The 18,222-nt window shown below is 40.1% G+C and overlaps 1 protein-coding gene across 1 annotated transcript in view; it reads right to left on the bottom strand.

The window, feature by feature from the left end:
* The window catches only part of LOC122807514 (gamma-secretase subunit Aph-1b-like), a 601,701-nt gene that overhangs the window by 205,501 nt on the left and 377,978 nt on the right, over positions 1-18,222 (bottom strand). Inside the window, exon 4 of the mRNA XM_044078444.1 lies at positions 2,521-2,643. Within this exon, the coding sequence (XP_043934379.1) occupies positions 2,521-2,643 (123 nt within the window). The remainder of the gene's footprint in view (positions 1-2,520; positions 2,644-18,222) is intronic.

Genomic DNA, 18,222 nt, shown 5'->3' with positions numbered 1-18,222 from the left:
TTTTGCCCACTGTTAGTTGCACATGGATGGTCTCCGTTGCTTCGTGCAGTGCCACTAACCTGGAGGTGTGGGTATCTTTGATAAATATGGATACTCACCCTCCTTTTGTGATTCGGTCCGAGTTTTGGGGCCGAAAAGCATGGTATGAAGTATAACCTGTTAGTGCTGGGGTGCTCTCGGGAGCCTTGAACCAGGTTTCTGTTACTGCACAGATATCGATATTCTCCATACTGAGGAGAGTCTCGAGTGCGTGCATCTTGAGGTTTAGACTTCTGGCGTTGAGCAGCATTACCCTTAGTTTTTTTTTCCTTGTGTTGTCTATGGAGGTGGGTTTGTCTTTTGAGCCTTGCCTAAAAAAGGCACTATAGGGGAGGCAAGAGCCTTTGCCAGTATTTGAAAACCCAGGGGTGACAGGTGCAAGTCTTCCCTAGCGAAGCAACGTGGCTTGTCGAGCATGTCATCCCAGGCTGACAGACACTGGATCCCCTTCCCCTTTGAATGACACCAATACTTTAGCCAATTGTTAAAATTGATCATTTTGTCTTTATACTGTGGCATCATTCTTGGTGAGGGCAAGATGCTACTCAAGGTCAGGGTCATACCGGCCTGGGCTACATGATCAGAGAGCTCCTCTACGTCTCTTTTCATGTAGTCCAGGGAGGTACATCTCAGGTCATTCACACCAGCAAGGACAATGACGGAGTCATATTTGTACTTGCTTTGGAGTGACCTGAGTGCTTGTGTTATGGACTGGTAGTAATTCCTAGAATGCAGGTAAGGGGTTGTGGATGTTGATGTTTTGCATACTAGTCACCTTACCTTTGTAGTTCCTCAACTCATCACACCACGGAAACTGCCATGGAGGAGTGCTATAAGAAGTCCTTTAAGGCAAACATCTCACCTGCCACAGAAACTATCAACATAATTCTGCTTTTAAACTCTATTAACAAGCACATTTGTTAAGTTTTCAGTTTAACACCCTTGTTGATAGCAGTGTGCACAGATAAAGCACAGAAATAAATTGCTGTCTGGAGGCAATGCTTTCCTCCTAGATGCCAAAATTAAGTTGCTCAGTTATTTGGTAGTCCTTTAAACTGCTTAGCTGTATGTGTGTGATATCTGAGTATGTGAGTGTGTGTGCCTACATGCGTATCCTCCAAAGGACTAGAATCCTTTTTAAGACAGGTTCTCTGCCTTAAGCAGTCTGCCTGCTGGGACAGGCTCTAGCTCCCCTGTGACCCTGAATATAATAATGTACTTATCAAAGAATGAATGAATGAATGAATCAATGATACAGACTGACTGCACATCACAACATTGTAACTGGGGGTTATAAAATGTGAGTTGCATAAAAATAATCAAAGTATAAATTAAGGACTTGTTCTAACAGACAAACAGCAGATTGTAACCCCAGGACAGGCTTCTGTAAGCAATGCTACAGTGAATCCATTCATTCATTCACCAATTACCCACATAGTCCAGTTCAGGGTAGTGGAGCAGCCACAGCCTATCCTGGCACTCAGTGGGCAAGGCTAAAACCTAAATCTGAGAGAATGCAAATCTAATGTAGGATGCATACATTCATTCACACAAGGCATACACACCTAATGGCAATAATGAAGACTGACAATTCACTTACAGCATGTCTCTGTATTATGGATGAAAAACCTCATGGAGACACAGGAAAGAATCCACAAAGTAAGCACCTTCACTTTGAACTGGACAACCAAACAGAGGCAGCAACCCTAACAGCTGCATTACTGTGCCAACTGTATGAGAATCAACTTACAGTATAAAAATGAAACCGATCAAACTTGAAAACAAAAAATAAATTTTGAACTGCACAAAAGAACAACCCCTTCAGGGCTTTGCATTTTGTGTTTCTGTTGTTGTTATACACTGTGTGTGTGTGTGTGTGTGTGTGTGTGTGTGTGTGTGTGTACATATATATATATATATATATATATATATATATATATATATATATATATATATATATATGTATATATATATATATATATATATATATATACACACACACACACTATATATGTATATATATATATATATATATATATATACACATATACATATACATACATACACACACATAAATATATACATATATTTATGTATGTATATATATATATATATATATATATACACACATATATGTATACATATATTTATGTATGTATATATATATATATATATATATATATATATATATATATATATATATATATATATACACACACACACACACACTTATTTATATGTATATATATATATATATATATATATATATATATATATATTTATATACATATATATATATATATATATATATATATATATATATATATACACACACACGGACGAATATACCCAAGTATATACACACGCACACGAACAGTTAGTTGCAGGTGCAAATGCTTCCAGAAGCCTTTTTTTTCTTGTTAGATTTAATTCCCCATTCCAGGCATATGGAATAAGTATAACCAAGGTGAAGGTTATTACCTGAACAGAGGAAATAGTACTGTGAGTCTCCATATATGCCCACGTTTCCAGGTCCAGGGGTGACCGTCAGCATGTTGACCATGGAAAAAGCTCCACTCATAATTCCAAAGCCTAGTCCAGCCACTAAAGAAAAGAATAAGTAGAACAATGACAAAAGTAATAAGCAACAGTAAAATCTTAGTCTCCAACAAAAGGTATCATTACGTGGATGCAGTGCAATACTCCAATAAAGAAAAGTTTTTTTTCTTTAAGTCAGTGCAATAAATTACACAAACATCAGAATCTCATCCAAAACTGCCACAAGCAATACAGTTACTACCCCTTTGATAAAGTAATAAAACCCTAGAGAGGAATGGGGTTACTGGAGGAAAATCACAAATATTTATATTACAACTACATACCTAAACCATGTAAGAATGGTATGTGAAGAAAAACTGAAAAAGAAAATCATCTCAACAGACTTCATGTTCCATGGGAGGATGCAAAATAACATTTATACGCTGCAAAAGACTTCCCTGTCATATCAGGACTTAATTTTTGCTATTTTTTTGTATACGTGTATATACATGCACACATTTCACATACAAACATATATACATACACGCACATGCGCATACATGCATATAAACATTTATAATTACATAAAATTATTTATAAAGGGACCTACATCAAGTGTATTGCAGCACAAGACTACAGGGAAGGAAGGCACGGCTTTGAGAGTTTTAGGTCAGGGATGACACGGTAAAGGTGGGATATAACCTAAATGTTACAATTTACAGCTGCAATGACTACTCCTCAATAACTTGCTATTACAGTAAGCATACTTGCCCACAACTGTACTTCCTTATGTAACTACACTTTTGGCATTTGCTCAGACTGGAACTCCTTGGACTGTTAAAGCTTAAGACTTTGCACTAAATCACACTTTGCTAAATCTCACAAGCTCATTACAGATACCCAGGAATACCACAGATGCATACAATCATAGATAAATTAAAAAAAAAGTGTGTTTTGCATATATTTATTTTTTTATTTCATCTTGATTTTCTGTAGTTGTTTGTTGGTAGCATTAGCTATTTTAATTAGCAGTGCTTGTAATGTTCCACTTACCTGTCACCTCTAGCCTGAAATTCTGGAAGCAGTTGCTTCCTTCCCTACAGCTACAAGTGCAGAGCTCCAGCTGGAATGTGCTGACAGAGGTATGCGTCAGGCTCTATTTTATACAATTCATACACCTAAGTTCCTTTTCTGTCAGCTACCAATGCTGTAATGGAAAAATTATTAATATTACGTGTAAACAATTCCTTTAAGCTCTTAGCCTTTCAACAACTAAATAATGGACATGCAATTGTGATGGCAGTAAAAGTACTGCTGTTTAAAAAAAATTTCCAATAACTTCTCACTGTTTAATCACGATTAACCAGCAAAAGCTGGAGGGAGGAAATGGCTCCTTAAGGGGTTTGGATACCTCGACTATTCTTGAAGCAGCCACTTGGTCATCAGTGCACACCTTCACCAGACATTACAAAAGTTAGACCATATTTCCAGAACCAGGAAGGGGTTTGCCAGGGCTATCCTTCATGGATTCCTGGAGACTGATTCCAGACCACCACCACCCCCCTTCTTCACAGTGAGCTTCGGCACTCACCCATATATGATGAATACTGCACCATGTTTATAGAAGGACAAAGAAAAGTTGTGTAAAACCTTACTACAAACATAGATGTCCTTCTCTTCCATGTTGCAGTACTCCTTCCCACCCACCTTCCCCTTCTGTTATGCTGTATTGCCCTTTCTGGATGGCACAAGACTGTATTTCCCTTGCTAGGACTGGTTCCGACTGGAGCTTGCAGTTCGGAGGGCTGGTGCATGCAGACGTCACTTTTATAGCCTATGTTCCACTAGATACGTCAGACATCCCATGCACCATACAATGACTGAAAACTTTTGTATACTGGCCGGACATTCGGGGAGCAAGAGGAGTAAACTCGTATGTGATGAATACTGCAACATGGAAGAGAAGGACATCTACCGTCATGGTAAGATTTTACACAATTGTACAATGTCCTTCAAGATCACTGTTGCAGTATTCTTTACTATAGGGAGAGTAAAAAAGATCAAGAAACAGAATGGGAGGTGGAAAGCTGAGAAGAGTCCTCAACAAACCCATATAAAGTGGCTAAAGCAAAACCCAGAAACCATACCTAGCGTACAATGTTTAGTAAAGGTATGCACTTAAGATGAAGTAGTAGCTTCAAGGATGGAATTGCTATCCAATCCCTTGAAGAAAGCACCACAAGAGGCAACAGCCCTAGTGGAATGAGCTCTAACAGAAGTAGACAAAGTTTTTCATGAAAAAAATAACAAAAATAAATGACCTTCGATATCCAAGAGGAGATGGTTTGCTTAAAAACAGCTAAACCCAATGTCCTGGGATGAAAAGAAACAAAAAGCTGATCAGACTTACGAATGGCCTTAGTTTTATACAAATAGTTGTCCTGAAATCAGTTGGTACAAATCGCTTCCTTTTTCCCTTCTCCTCAGTCTGCTAGTGAGAGGGTCCTGCATAACTTGGATTTGCACAACCAACTCAGGTACTACTTGAATAAAACTAGGACTATTTATAAATGAGCAGCTTTTTGTTTCCTTTCATACCAAGTCTTTGGATCTGGCCGTTTCTAAGCAAAACATTTCCTCCTGGATATCTAATGGCATTTCATTTTGTTATTCTTCTCATGACAAATCTCTGTCTACTTCTTTTAGACCTCATTCCACTAGGGCTGTTGTCTCTTCTAGTGCCTTCTTCAAGGGTTTGAAGACACCAATTCCATCCTTGAAGCTGTTACTTGGTCTTCAGTCCATACCAAGTAAGCATTACAAGTTGTATATGGTTTCTAGGGGCCGAGCAGGTTTTGCTGAAACCATTTTATGTGGGTTTGTTGAGGGCTCTTCTCAGCCTTCCACTTCCCATTTTGTTTCTTGAGCTTTTTTTTACACTCCCTTCTAGTAGAATACTAAAACAGTGATACAGAAGGACATAGTACAGTTGTGTAAAATTTTACCATAACAGTAGACATTCTAAATCTTGAAACCCATAACACCGACATTTAGAATGCCGAGATGAAAATACTGACAATCACAAACGACCAATGTTTCACAGGGCAGTGAATACTTGCCCAGCATGTAGAAATACACCCTTTTCCCCACTGTAGTGCAATCCTGGAGTTGGTATATATAGTTGGGGGAGCGTAGCCCCCCACCTAGGTGGTTGTGACATCAGCTGGTGTGTTTGTGTTCAGTGTTGGACAAGTATTTACTTACCCTGGGAAACATCAGCCGTTCGTGACTGCGAGTTGCAGGTATTGCTGTCTCAACATTTTGAACGTTGGTGTTATGGGTTTCGAGATTTGAAAGGTAATCCGTTTACTTACACAAACTGTACTATGTTCAACATATTGATTACTGTTGCAGTAACTAGCTATATGGGTAGATTACCCTAGTTTGGAAAATTTAGGAAGTGAAAAGAGAAGGTTCCGGGAGCCCCTACAGAATGGTCCTAGCAAACCTAGACCTACAGAAGGAATAAAGCTAGTAATGTCTTATAAACATATGAATAGAGGACCATGTTACAGTTCTTAGGACAATTCAGGAATCCAACTCTTTCCAAAAAGCCACAGATGAAGTCATGGACCTGGTAGAGTGGGCCTTGACCATGTATGGGACACTTTTGTTACAGTGAGTATAACAAAAGAAATAGCCTTAGACAACCATTTGGAAATAGTCTGTTTTGACAAAGGCTGTTACTTCCTCTTACCTTCACAAGAAATGAGCTGAACAGAAGATTTGAAAGATTTAGTTCTGTCAAGCTAGTACCCAATTTATCGATGGACATCCATGTATGCAGTACACTTTCTCCCTCATTTTTAGGTTCAGGAAAGAAAATGAGCAGATGGATAGTTTGGCTTAAATTAAACTCAGAAATCGCTTTAGATATATAGAAGGATTAGTTCTCATAGAAAATCACTCTGTGGAAAATGAGATACGGTTGACTCACCATAAAAATTTACAACTTGGATATTCTTCTTGCAGATGTCACAGCTATCACTAACAGTTTTCCATGTTAAGAACCTCAAGTCCGCCAGATTATCTGTTCCAAATGGAACAAGTGTTAGCTTCTCTAACACAAAAATAAGAACACAAAGGAGTGACAACTGTTTTTCTTGGAGGCCTCTAATGCAAAATCCCTTTCAAAAACATTTAACATGTGAATGCATCAAAAGAGGAGGATACATGGGCAGACATGCCAAAATGGACAATAAATTAACCTTCATAGAGGAATAAGAAAGGCAAAAAGATATCTCACACAAATATTGTAAAACCAGAAAAGCACTATCCATGAATGGGTGCTAGATATGTTAAAAACCCTTTCCATTTATTAATGCATGTTTTTTGAGTAGCAGGCTTTCTTGTCTCCATTATTTTATTTATTTAGCATTTGTTTACTGGGAAAGTCTGACTGGGACAGAGCTCATTTTCAGAGGAGACCTGGAAGAAACACTTCAGACGCATGTCACTGGAATGTGGAAGGAAACCAGAGCACCCGGAGGAAACCCACGCAAATGCAGGAAGGACATGCAGACTCCACACAGGAGGCACTCCAGCCAAGAATCGAACTTAATAACCTCTTGCTGTGAGGTGACAATGCTAACCGCTGCACCACTGCTCCGTCCATGGATCCGCAATCCATTAGTACCTGCTGCATGTCCTCAGTAAATGGATGCTTAAAGGGAATTAAGACACTATCGTCCAGGCAGTCAGTTGAAGTTTACTGATGTCAGGGTGCATCAAATACCACTTATCTTGTGTGAGTTGATCCATTTTGTGAGGAAGCTTGTGGCAATTGCCCCTTGCCATTTCCAAAAGGAGGAGGAACCACTGTTGCCTAGGTCAGAAAGGATTCACCACAATGACCTTGAGGGATTCCCTTCTGAATCTTCAGAAGTACAGTAGATATCCATGGAAAGGGTGAAAACGTACAGGAACATTCCTGTCCAAGGAAAGGGAAAGCATCTGTACTGCTCAGCTTGCCGGCTACACACTTTTGCTCTGATGGAATGTATGATGCCTGTAGAATGAGACTGTACTGTGAATCTATATCCTAAGCTAACATGGCTAGTTTGCAAAGGGTGTATGACCTGGTTCCCCAATGCTTGTTAATGTACCACATGACTGTGGTATTGTATGCAACAATTTGAAAAGGTCTAAGGGACTAAAGATGATTCAGAGAGTTAAACCCCTTGATCAGGTGCAAGCATCTCTTTTATATTTAAGTGCTTTTGTCTGTCCTTTGTGGCCCACACACCTTGCACTTTTATCCCTCCTGAAACTGCTTCCCAAACATAGTCTGAACTGTCTGTGGTAACTGACTATTTTGGAGCACGGGACACCTGACTTTAGGAAAATTTGCTTTATCCACCATGTGATTTCTCTTCTGACAAACTGCAGCACTGGAATTTTAAAAGAAAAAGGATGTCAATGCTGGGACCAAAAAGATTTCAGATACCCCTGTATCTTAGTGTTGGGGCCAAAAAGTTTTCAGATATCCATGTATCTTGGTGCTGGGACCAAAAAGATTTCAAATACCCCAGTATCTCTCTCATGTGGAGTCTTGCCAGGGGTATAATGAGAATCATAGATGCCATGCAATCCCAAATCCTGGTATTACCTTACCATAACTGAAGTCTGAGTGGAAAACTTTAAAAATAGATTTAGATATAGATCTATTTTCCTGGGAAGAAAAGTTCTTTGAGCTGATGTGTCTAGCTGACAACCAAGGAACACAACCTTGTGTAAAGAAGTAAAAGAAATACTTTTGGAATCTCAGCTTATGTAAGAGCTCCCTCAACCAAAGAGTTTGCAAAAATAAGCAAGTCATCTAAATATGGAAAAATGTGGATTCCCTGTAGCCTGCAATGAGCTATAACTGAGACAAGACATTCTGTGAAAACTCTTGGTGCACTGGATAGTCCAAAGGGTAAAACAGAGAACTAATAATGTAATCCAGATACAGAAAACCTTAAGAAATGCCTGAAGTCTGGAGGAATATGGATGTGATGTTAAGCACATCTAGTGTTACCAGGAAACCTAAATAAGTAACGAGAGTAACAGGTTGTGAAGTGACATAATTTTGAACTTGGGCACTATCACAAACAAGTTTAGGAAATAAAGATCCAGAACTAATCTCCAAGCATTTTCTTTCTTTGGCACTAAAAACATTGCTGAATAAAACCCTTTCACAACCTAGGAAGGGGAACTGGTTTTATCAATCCCTGGGACAGCATGTGCTGAAGGGCAGGGGCAACAATGAAGTCTAACCTGGTGTGTTGGATAACAAATTAACCCCTGGCAAGAACATATTTCCTCCCACTGCCATCTGTAACCTTGACAGATATCTTCAGTACCAATTTGTCTGACACTATCTGTTGCCACAGAGAAAAGTGGAAATTCAGACTTTCTGGAAAGGAAAAGGCACCGATAGGGTGAGTGGGTGGGTGGGTGTGTATACATAAGGTCTCTTAAACAGTCATTCTGACTTGTTGGTCTGTCACTGGATTTGTTGGGGTTCCTGAATTTTTTTCAGACCACCTCTGCCATTTCTTCTTAAACATCTGTTTACTTGCAATTTGCTGAGACTCTATTTTGTTTTTTTTGCCAAAACTGGACGAGGGCTTACAGAATCTCTTACAAAATTTGTAAAAGGAAAGCTGAAAAATCCCCTTTCATCACACTTTTTGATAACCTCCATAGTAGAGAGAGACAACAATATCTATCTAAAGCATAATTTAAAATCTAACTGTTCACGTCATCTCGGAGGTTCTGGGAATGCAGCCAAGCAAACCTCCACAAAACAGTGCCAGTGGCTATAACCAAGGAAGACGTATCAACTGAATCATACCACATACTGTAAATAATAAGTTATAACTTGTAAAATGAAGAAAATAAATAATTTAAAGCTGATTTTTCCTCACAAGAAGAAACTCCAGAGAAATCATTCCTCATAAGTTCACAATTAGTGAGAATAAACTTTAACATATGAGCCCAGCAATAGAAATTGTGAAGATCAAAGTTGCAGAAGCATACACCTTTTTTACCATACTTATCAATAATCTTCTCATCCTCGTCTGAAAGAGTAGGATTGGAATTAACTAAATGTTTAGTTACAGTAGGATTAACTACAGCTATAGCTGCAGGGTCTGGATTGGGAAGAGTGTATAAAAACTTAAAAGACTGAGGAAAGTTATACATTCTATCTGCCTTTTAGGGGCAGCATGCTGGCTATAAGGAATACTGCAGTCACTGACATACATATCCTCCGAAGCTAACAGAACTGGAGGAATGGGTGAAGGTTCTGGAAAACTCTTCTGTAACAGCTCACAGTACTTTCTATGGAATTGAGAAACCTCAGTGTCCTTCCACAGAAAACATTGGAACATTATGGAAACAGCCTCAAAGAAAGAGAACTGCAGAGGGAGAATCAGAAACTGAGCTCTCCCCAGACTCTGAATCAGAAAACTGGGAAGAAAACTCTGTATCGGTCCCTTCATCTTTCTGTCTATATACAGAATCTTGACTCTTCAGAAAAAGCGGTATCCCTTCGTTCTTTTACCAGAAACCACCTTATAAGAAGGATCAACAATCTCAATTAAACCCTGAGCCAGACCTAGTAAACCACACCTGTGCAAGAAAAGTTGATGAGCAGAACATTTGTGTTTAGTTTTCCGTTTCTTTTTGACAGAAAAATAGGGACAGCAGTGTTATTAATGATAGCAACAGTTTCCCCAGGAATGGGCAAAACATTCTGACCAAACAGGGAAGTCTTCCCTGTTCCCTCTCCCAGTTTCTTCCTTGTCCACTGAAAGGACCCGAACAGCCACAGAGGATGTGGCTAACCTCCAGTCCATAGTGGCTGTAGGTGCTACACCACAGGGATTTGGGGTAAAGGATGAGTTGTGAGGGACAAGCTACGGCCACAGCAGTCATCCATCTGTGGCTGAGACAAACTGCTAGCCTGCTGTGTTAACCACATTTTTGTGGCTGTAAGAAAAAGCACCAGTAGGATCAGCAGTTTACTCCATGGTCAAGTCAAAAATTGTGCCTCTTTCCCAGGAAAAACAAGTAGCAAAAGCCAGTACAAAATAAAGGCTTTAAAAGTCACTTTTTTAACAAAAATACACAGTAAAAAGCACTTTAAATGTTTTTCCAGCCTCAAAAAGTAAAATAAACAATTGCGCCACATAAAAATGGTTTTCAATTACTTTAAACAACTTTTAAAATGACAAGATAAAAGTGTGCTCTTGTTTAACACTACAGTTAAGTCCAGTTAAAGTCCATTAAAGCACAAACTTCTAGCTTAAAAATAACATTCCGAAATAGGAAAGTACAATAAAACATTTTTTTTTTAATGTGGAAGGTGTTTTCCCCAAAGGGAACGCATCTGCAGAGCAAAGGAACAGCACAAGCCAACTGTTGATCCTCAAAAGCCTTCCGAGTAGCACTCTCTTCAATGACAAGACAGTTCTGGAGAGCTTGGCGCCCAAACCTATCTTTTTAGTCAACCCAGCTTGAACTGACCAATAGTTGGGGTGCCCATTTAAGGTGCCCAGAAGCTTTGAAAACTGGTTGGCTGTTGGCAGGATATAGCTCATACAGCTTTGGATACTGCAGCAGTGATCAATTGTTGAATGTCACTTTTTTAGCACCCAAATGATGGGCAGTGCCAGCACTCAACTTGAAAAAGTAAGCTATTCACAAAACAAAAACCTCTCCTCCGCTGAGCTTCTTAAGAAATTCCACCCTAAGCAAAAAATGCCTCCAATTCAAAAGCTTGACACACAGATTCATCAACAGCACAAAGACATCTCACAAGTCACACACATGGCATCCACAAATAGAAAAGCTGCTATGAAGGTTCACCAAGTAACCTCATTAATAAATGTCTTAGTTTTAGGTGACTGCATGGTGATAACACTGCTTGCCAGGCTGAGCAAGAAAAGCACAATGCTTAGCTGAATATGTAACATCACATCCTCATTCAAATCTTTTTACCCCAAGGCATTCTTACAAAAAGTTCATTGTTCATGTGGGTGAAAATTACCTGATATGCATGTACTTGGATAATATGAAGAGAAACATTGTAAGCTCTCAGAATACGTTTCCAAAGCTGGCATATAATTAGTGTTGAGCAGCATCCTTTTTTCACCAAGAATTATGGCACTTTACACATAAAGGACAACTAATAATTAGCTAATGTTCATTCCAAAGGGTCTAATGTGCTACTTACCAGGAAGTAGCATGTCAACAGTTCCACCACACATACTTCTCAAGAGATGGCCTGCACCACTCTCCTCATGGCTTTCATACACTGGCCAAGACCTTATCTACTCCCATAACACCTTTTAGGCAAATGTCAGGCTACTTCATTTACCTAGCTAGGAAAATGTTATGTACAGCCTATCTAATATATTGTTGGTATAATGGCGAGTATAAAAACAAGAAAAAAATCCAAAATCTACTGTGTCACGTCTTCAAACCAACACTTTATTATACACAAAGTGATATCATGACATCAACTAATTCCTTCTTTAAAATCAGTTCTTGCACTTGATCTTAGTCCACAGTACACACCCACACATGTCCCTTCCTTAAAATCATTTCTTGAAATTTGTCTTAAACTCCTGTTTACTTATTTAAAATTAATATGGTCATTCCAACATGTAGAATTTGTGGCATTTAATCTTATTTGCCACTCATATTCCTTGGTGTCTAACAAGTTATTAGCATCCTGCCCCTAATATTAGGTCCTACTGCATCTACACATATAAAATGAATGTTTTTTAAATTTGTGCATTTTAAAGCATGCCTATACAAAGCTTTTTTTTTGCCATTCTTCATTTATACTGCACAGCAGTGTTCATGTATTCTTGAACTCAGTTTCCTAATAGTCATGTCCACATAAAATGCCTGGCATGACAAATACCCAGCAACATAAATTAAATCAAAAGTACTACACTTGAAATATTTAACAATAATTCTCCCATGATTTTTTTACTATTTTATGAACAGAGTTTTATCTTGTAGTCAGAGTCTGAAGAAGTCTGAAAGTGAACAGAGGAAAGCGTTCATTCTGTGTATAATAAAGTGTTGGTTTGAAGGAAGGACTCAGTGGATTTCAGATTTTTTTCTTGTTTTTATTTTGTTTTTAAATTACACTGCCAGATGTTTGCCCATTCTGTTTTTACTTTTTTATAATGGTGAGTATCCCTGCCTATCACACAGGAGACTGGGTTTCGACTACTGGGGAGTAGTTGTATCTTTCTGGCAGTTAACGTGAGGATTGAGGCTATGTCACTTCTTATGCTCAAGGGTTTGATGCCCTCAGCTTCTCGTTGCCTACTATGTGACTTTGAGCAGGTCACTCAACCAGACACAGCTCCGAGGCTATGTCTGAAAAAAGTTCCACATGAGTCACTGCTCTACACCAGTTAACAGATAAAAACGACAGCGTAATGTTTGTACTGCTTAATACTACAAGTATAGAAATTGCCTTTACCTCAAGCCTTCGTAATCCTAGATAACACTGGCATCCATATCACATAACATGGTTCAACACAGTGTGGTGGTAACATCCCTTCTGTACTAGGTTTCACTGCCTAACACTTCTTCGGGCCCTCTCTTGGGTATATATCTGTCACCAGTAGTGATGTGTCCATATTCTTCCATATTTTCTTCACATCCAGACTTATGCAGCAAGATAACCCTGAACTCCTACACATCCTATTATATATCAAAAAGATCCCCTTAGCCAGCTACAGAATTCCACTCTCACCCATAACCTGTGAGACATATGTAAACAGGCTTGAGTCAACTATCATTGAACAAAGCACGATTATTCTTGGGAAAATTACTTACCCATCTATATATTGGGAGACCTACACTATTACACGTGAATACATAAAGCAATTCCTAAATTTTGTCAATGCATATTCTCCAAATCAGACATCCTAATAGATGCTCTAACTTAGAGAACTTGGTCATTAAAATAATATCATTATACTTTACTGTATAGTTACCCCATCCTTGGAGAGATCTCAATGGGCCAGATTCAGGAAGCCTCCGTGTAAGAGTTATAACTCTTACACGGAGGCTGCAGTGAAACTGTGTGATGTCAGCATGTCATGCATATGCATGAGGTGCATGAGGCATGCTGAATCACACTAGTAGCTCTTACACGGTCCGTGTAAGAGAGTAGGGGGCGTGTCAGTAGGCTAAGCCCTGCAAGCGGACACGCCCCCGGAAGACTAGAATGGCTGAAAGTAAACAGCCACGAGAGGCCATGGAAATGTGCATAAACACACTACACAACACATGCCCGATAGACCATCACTGTATAAAGTGAAGAGATGTAATAAAATTAAATTAAAACCTTTTTTTTTTTTTAAAACCCGTAAATGTTTGCTACTGTGTGCCCGTGTGCTGGGTGTGCTACTAAGCGCAATCACAGTTAGCAATCAGTGGAAAAGGATATAAGAACTAAATATGCAAAGTAAGCCAAGAAGTAATAGCTTAGCGGTAGAGTTGCCGCCTAAGAGTAGGCAGGCAGGGTTCGAGCCCCACAACAACCTTTTTTTTTTTGTAAATAAGCACTAAAAGCCCCTGACAGTACTGTACACATGTAAATGTATTCCCTTTTGTAAAATGGAATGAAACGGAGCATATATTCAGAAGTAACACAATAACAAAATAGTCAGAAATGTACTGATAGCTAAGCTGCTGTGAGACGGAGTGCCCGTAGCTGAGTAGTGTTTAAAAGCTGCAAACTGCGTGCCTGTTGCTAGGCATCGGTTTAACAGAGTGAAACTGTTTGCAACTAGCTGTGCTTAGCTGAACATGTGTGTCACTAGCCAATTAAGGTTTATCCCAGCACACACCGTTTGCCGGGCGCTCCCACAAGCTAACTGCCAGTGCGCATGCGTTAGCTCAGCAAAGCGCAGACCTGGTTTTAAGTGCTTAAAAGTGCTTTTGGCATGTTTGATTGACAGGTCTCAACTCATTTCTGTCAGGAAAATCAAAAATCAGTTGCCAGATTCAAACCCAGGATACCATGCACTAGAGTCAAGGTACTAAACCACTAAGCCATGACAGCAATACCTAGAAATGCAGAAATAGCATATATATGGGATAAAATCCAGAATGGAGCATGATAAAGCATTTTCAGTGAAGTAGATACAATTCCAAAACGGCCAATCAGAGAAATGTGCGGGAAAATCGGCATATATAAGCCCCATAGGCGGGAATACACAGCAGAAACGATTGTAGATCAGAGCTGCAGTCAGAATGAGTGGAGTAGGTGAGGGACGTTGCTTTCGAGCACAGCGTTGGGGAGTCCAGATACATGGTCTGGCTCCTTGTCCATCATCACGAGGCCCAACTCATGCAGGGCCAGGTCTCATGGGGAGCATATAGGGCAGAGGCATGGGACCAGTTGGCTCGTGATCTGACCAGTGCTACTGGCATTCCACGCACTGGTGAGCAGGTCCGTCACCACCATGCGGACTTGAAACGACGCAAGCAAGACCAGTTGTCCGAATGGATCCAGGAGGCCCGGGATATGCCCAACGCCCCACTACTGAGTAAGTTACATTTTACTTATGTATGTAAGGATTTCAACTAGCTGATACCATGGAGATGTGTAGTCCAATATTACTTCTTTTGTATTACAGCTGCAGGTGTCCGCTCTATGAATCGCGAGATGCATGCCCGTAGGCTGGTGCGGATGCGCCACCGTGCAGGTTAGTAAGCCCACCCAGTACTTGTAAATAAATATTATACTGTAGCATGTATCAGAACACTGCAGTGTATTGATTAAAAGTAATATAATGTGCAAGCAAGATTTGAAAGTCTGCAGGTATGGCTGCAACAAGTTCATCAGTATGCAAGTGTAACTGGAAATATAATTGATAGAATTAAACAGTGCTGTAATACAGATGTCCCACCATTAATTAAATATAGTGTAACCTGCAGTAGTCTCAAGAGTACAGCTTCAGAATCTGAGGTAGTCACATGTGAGATATATCCCTGTTGAAATGCTGAATCATGACAGAAGTGAGGCTGTTGGAAAGTGTTTGAATCACCACTAGTCTAACATGTGAACAAAGCCTAGAAGTAGCAACCTGAACTGTGAATTTGCAGGAAGTGTGAGACTGACAGAAAGGGTCATGTATGAATAAATAAAGTAGTAATAACCCGGAATATATTAGCCCCAGTGTGTTTCTACAGAACTAAATGCATGTGGGAAGTACAACTTAATATACCAAACTGATTTCAGTGTGTCAGAATCTGGAATGTCTAGCCAAATGCTGTATATGGTGATCACAGTAAACAATTTGCAGATAGAATGAATGATTATCTGACAGACTAAACAGCCATAGTTGTCCCCTGTCCTGTCATCAAAGTGTAGCAGGATGATGTATCTGATCAAATTCAAAATAAGTAGGATAGTGATGTATTTGTAACAGGTGTAGCTTGACAGTCAAATAAAATTTATTTTGAAACATCAGCCTCAACTTAATTGTGTACCTATTATAAATGTAAATCAATGTGTAACATATGAATGTGTCATCACTTTCTATCTCCGCCCAACCCTATAATTCCATATAACAACACCCACTAAATAATGGTATGTGAACATTTCATTAATCATGGACATTTGTCCGTTTCAAAAATATATGCATGTCTGTTCGTGCATGTGCCCTGTTCATACCTGCAAATCTGATGGCCTGTTGCCATTAATCAACCCTGCATGTTGTTTGACTGTGTATTTCTGTTCAAATAATGCATGTGATATTGATATGCCCCTTGTTCAATGGTGTTAATATCTGGGTGTTTGTTTGATGGGAATACCAATGCATGCTGTTACAACTAATCTGAATGGAATACAATGCCACTAACCCAAACTAACATAACTACTCACAAACCTAGAACGCTTGGGAAGGCAGGTCCCAGCGGACCCACCTCTCCCACCTCAGCTGGTGACTGCACCTGGCACTAGTGCCCAGGCCGCCCCCCCCTCCGGTGGCCCTGTGCCACCTTCGGGTGGAAGCGCTGCAGGGGATGGGGCCCGTCCCCCCTCTGCAAGTGTGGCCAGAGGGGTTCGTCCACTCACCCTCCGCGGTGTCCAGTCTGTGGTGCGAAGGGAGATCCAAGACACTGTTCTTGGGCCCCTACGCCAGCTCGAGGCTCGTGTGGCACAGCTAATGGCCCGGTCGTTGCCCCGCCTACACAGCCCCAGCACAGCCCGTCCTGGGCTGTGAAGGAACAGTGGCAGCTGCCTATGGGTGGGGATATCAGTTCCACTGTTGCCATCTGTGGGCTCATGCATCTTGGAAATCCCAACCTCCGTCCCGTCAATTGTGTAACCCCCACGTGTGTCATACACCGCCCTGTATGCGTCTTGTCTGTCTTGTCTGTTAACCTACCCAACCTACCTCCCCAGCTATACCGACTTCCTTCACCTGACATACCACTCTCACCTGAAAAAAAAAAAAAAGGGCACTCTGTACCCACAAAAATTACGCCCCATACATAGCTGTCCATGTCGCACACATGTCTGCTTGACATTGAAACAGTTAATTACAATTGGCTCTACAACAACTATTAATGTTGTCCTGACACCTCTCTCAGGGGTGAAAGGTTTCTAATGTCTCACCAAAATACATGGAAATGCACAGCTGTTGCTGCAAAGACATGGGCATCTATGGGCCTTACCTACATCCCTCCTGCAAATCCCACGCTTGTTTCCCTACTGTCTTACCCTCTTTGTGACCCCTTTTCACCACTTTCCTGTCACCCCTTTTCTTTTCTTTCAAAGAAATTAGCTGGTGTAAGCTTGTGTTAGCGGAGCTCACCGCCAGTGCGCATCGTGAGCTCCAGCATAAGCGCAGACCTGGTTTAAAGTGCTTAAAAGTGCCTTTATGGCACTTTGATTGACAGGTGCTGTACTCAGTTTGAAAGTTTGCTAAGAAAAATAAATTCCCACTGTCAGTCTCGAACCCAGGACCTTGGTAACATTAGTCTATATGACCTACCACTAAGCCATGCCTGCTTTACAAGAACACACTGCTAAAATAAATATAACATGTAACAGTAGGAATCAGTATAAAGGCAATATAGGAGATGTACTATCTAAAGCATGTCAGGTAGAGTTTTAATGGCCAAATTACTGGATTCCCATACTAGTTCAGTGTGAACAGAAACAGCCCTGCTACCTGTTAGCTTGTACATAATAATGTAAGGTAATGTACATATGTGAAGGTATGTATATCTACACATACATATATATAAATATATATTAATACATATGAAATATAGTCGTAGGTCTCAGTAGCCATACACACTCACTACAGGAAACAGTGAACATAATTGCAGCAACCTGAATCTGCAACACAGCCTGACCCCTGTGTGACCTACTTACCCTTCTAACTGCTTAAAGGTGGCCTCAGCACTTTGATTGACAAGTCCTGTACTCAGTTTGAAAGTTTGCAAAGTAAAAAAATTCCCACTGTCAGTCTCGAACCCAGGACCTTGGTAACATTAGTCTGTATGACCTACCACTAAGCCATACCTGCATTTCAAGAACACAGTGCT

Source organism: Protopterus annectens, chromosome 1.part1, assembly GCF_019279795.1.
Source record: "Protopterus annectens isolate FY-2018-M chromosome 1.part1, PAN1.0, whole genome shotgun sequence".
Lineage (NCBI taxonomy): Eukaryota > Metazoa > Chordata > Ceratodontiformes > Protopteridae > Protopterus > Protopterus annectens.
This window is presented reverse-complemented; position numbering and strand designations above follow the sequence as displayed.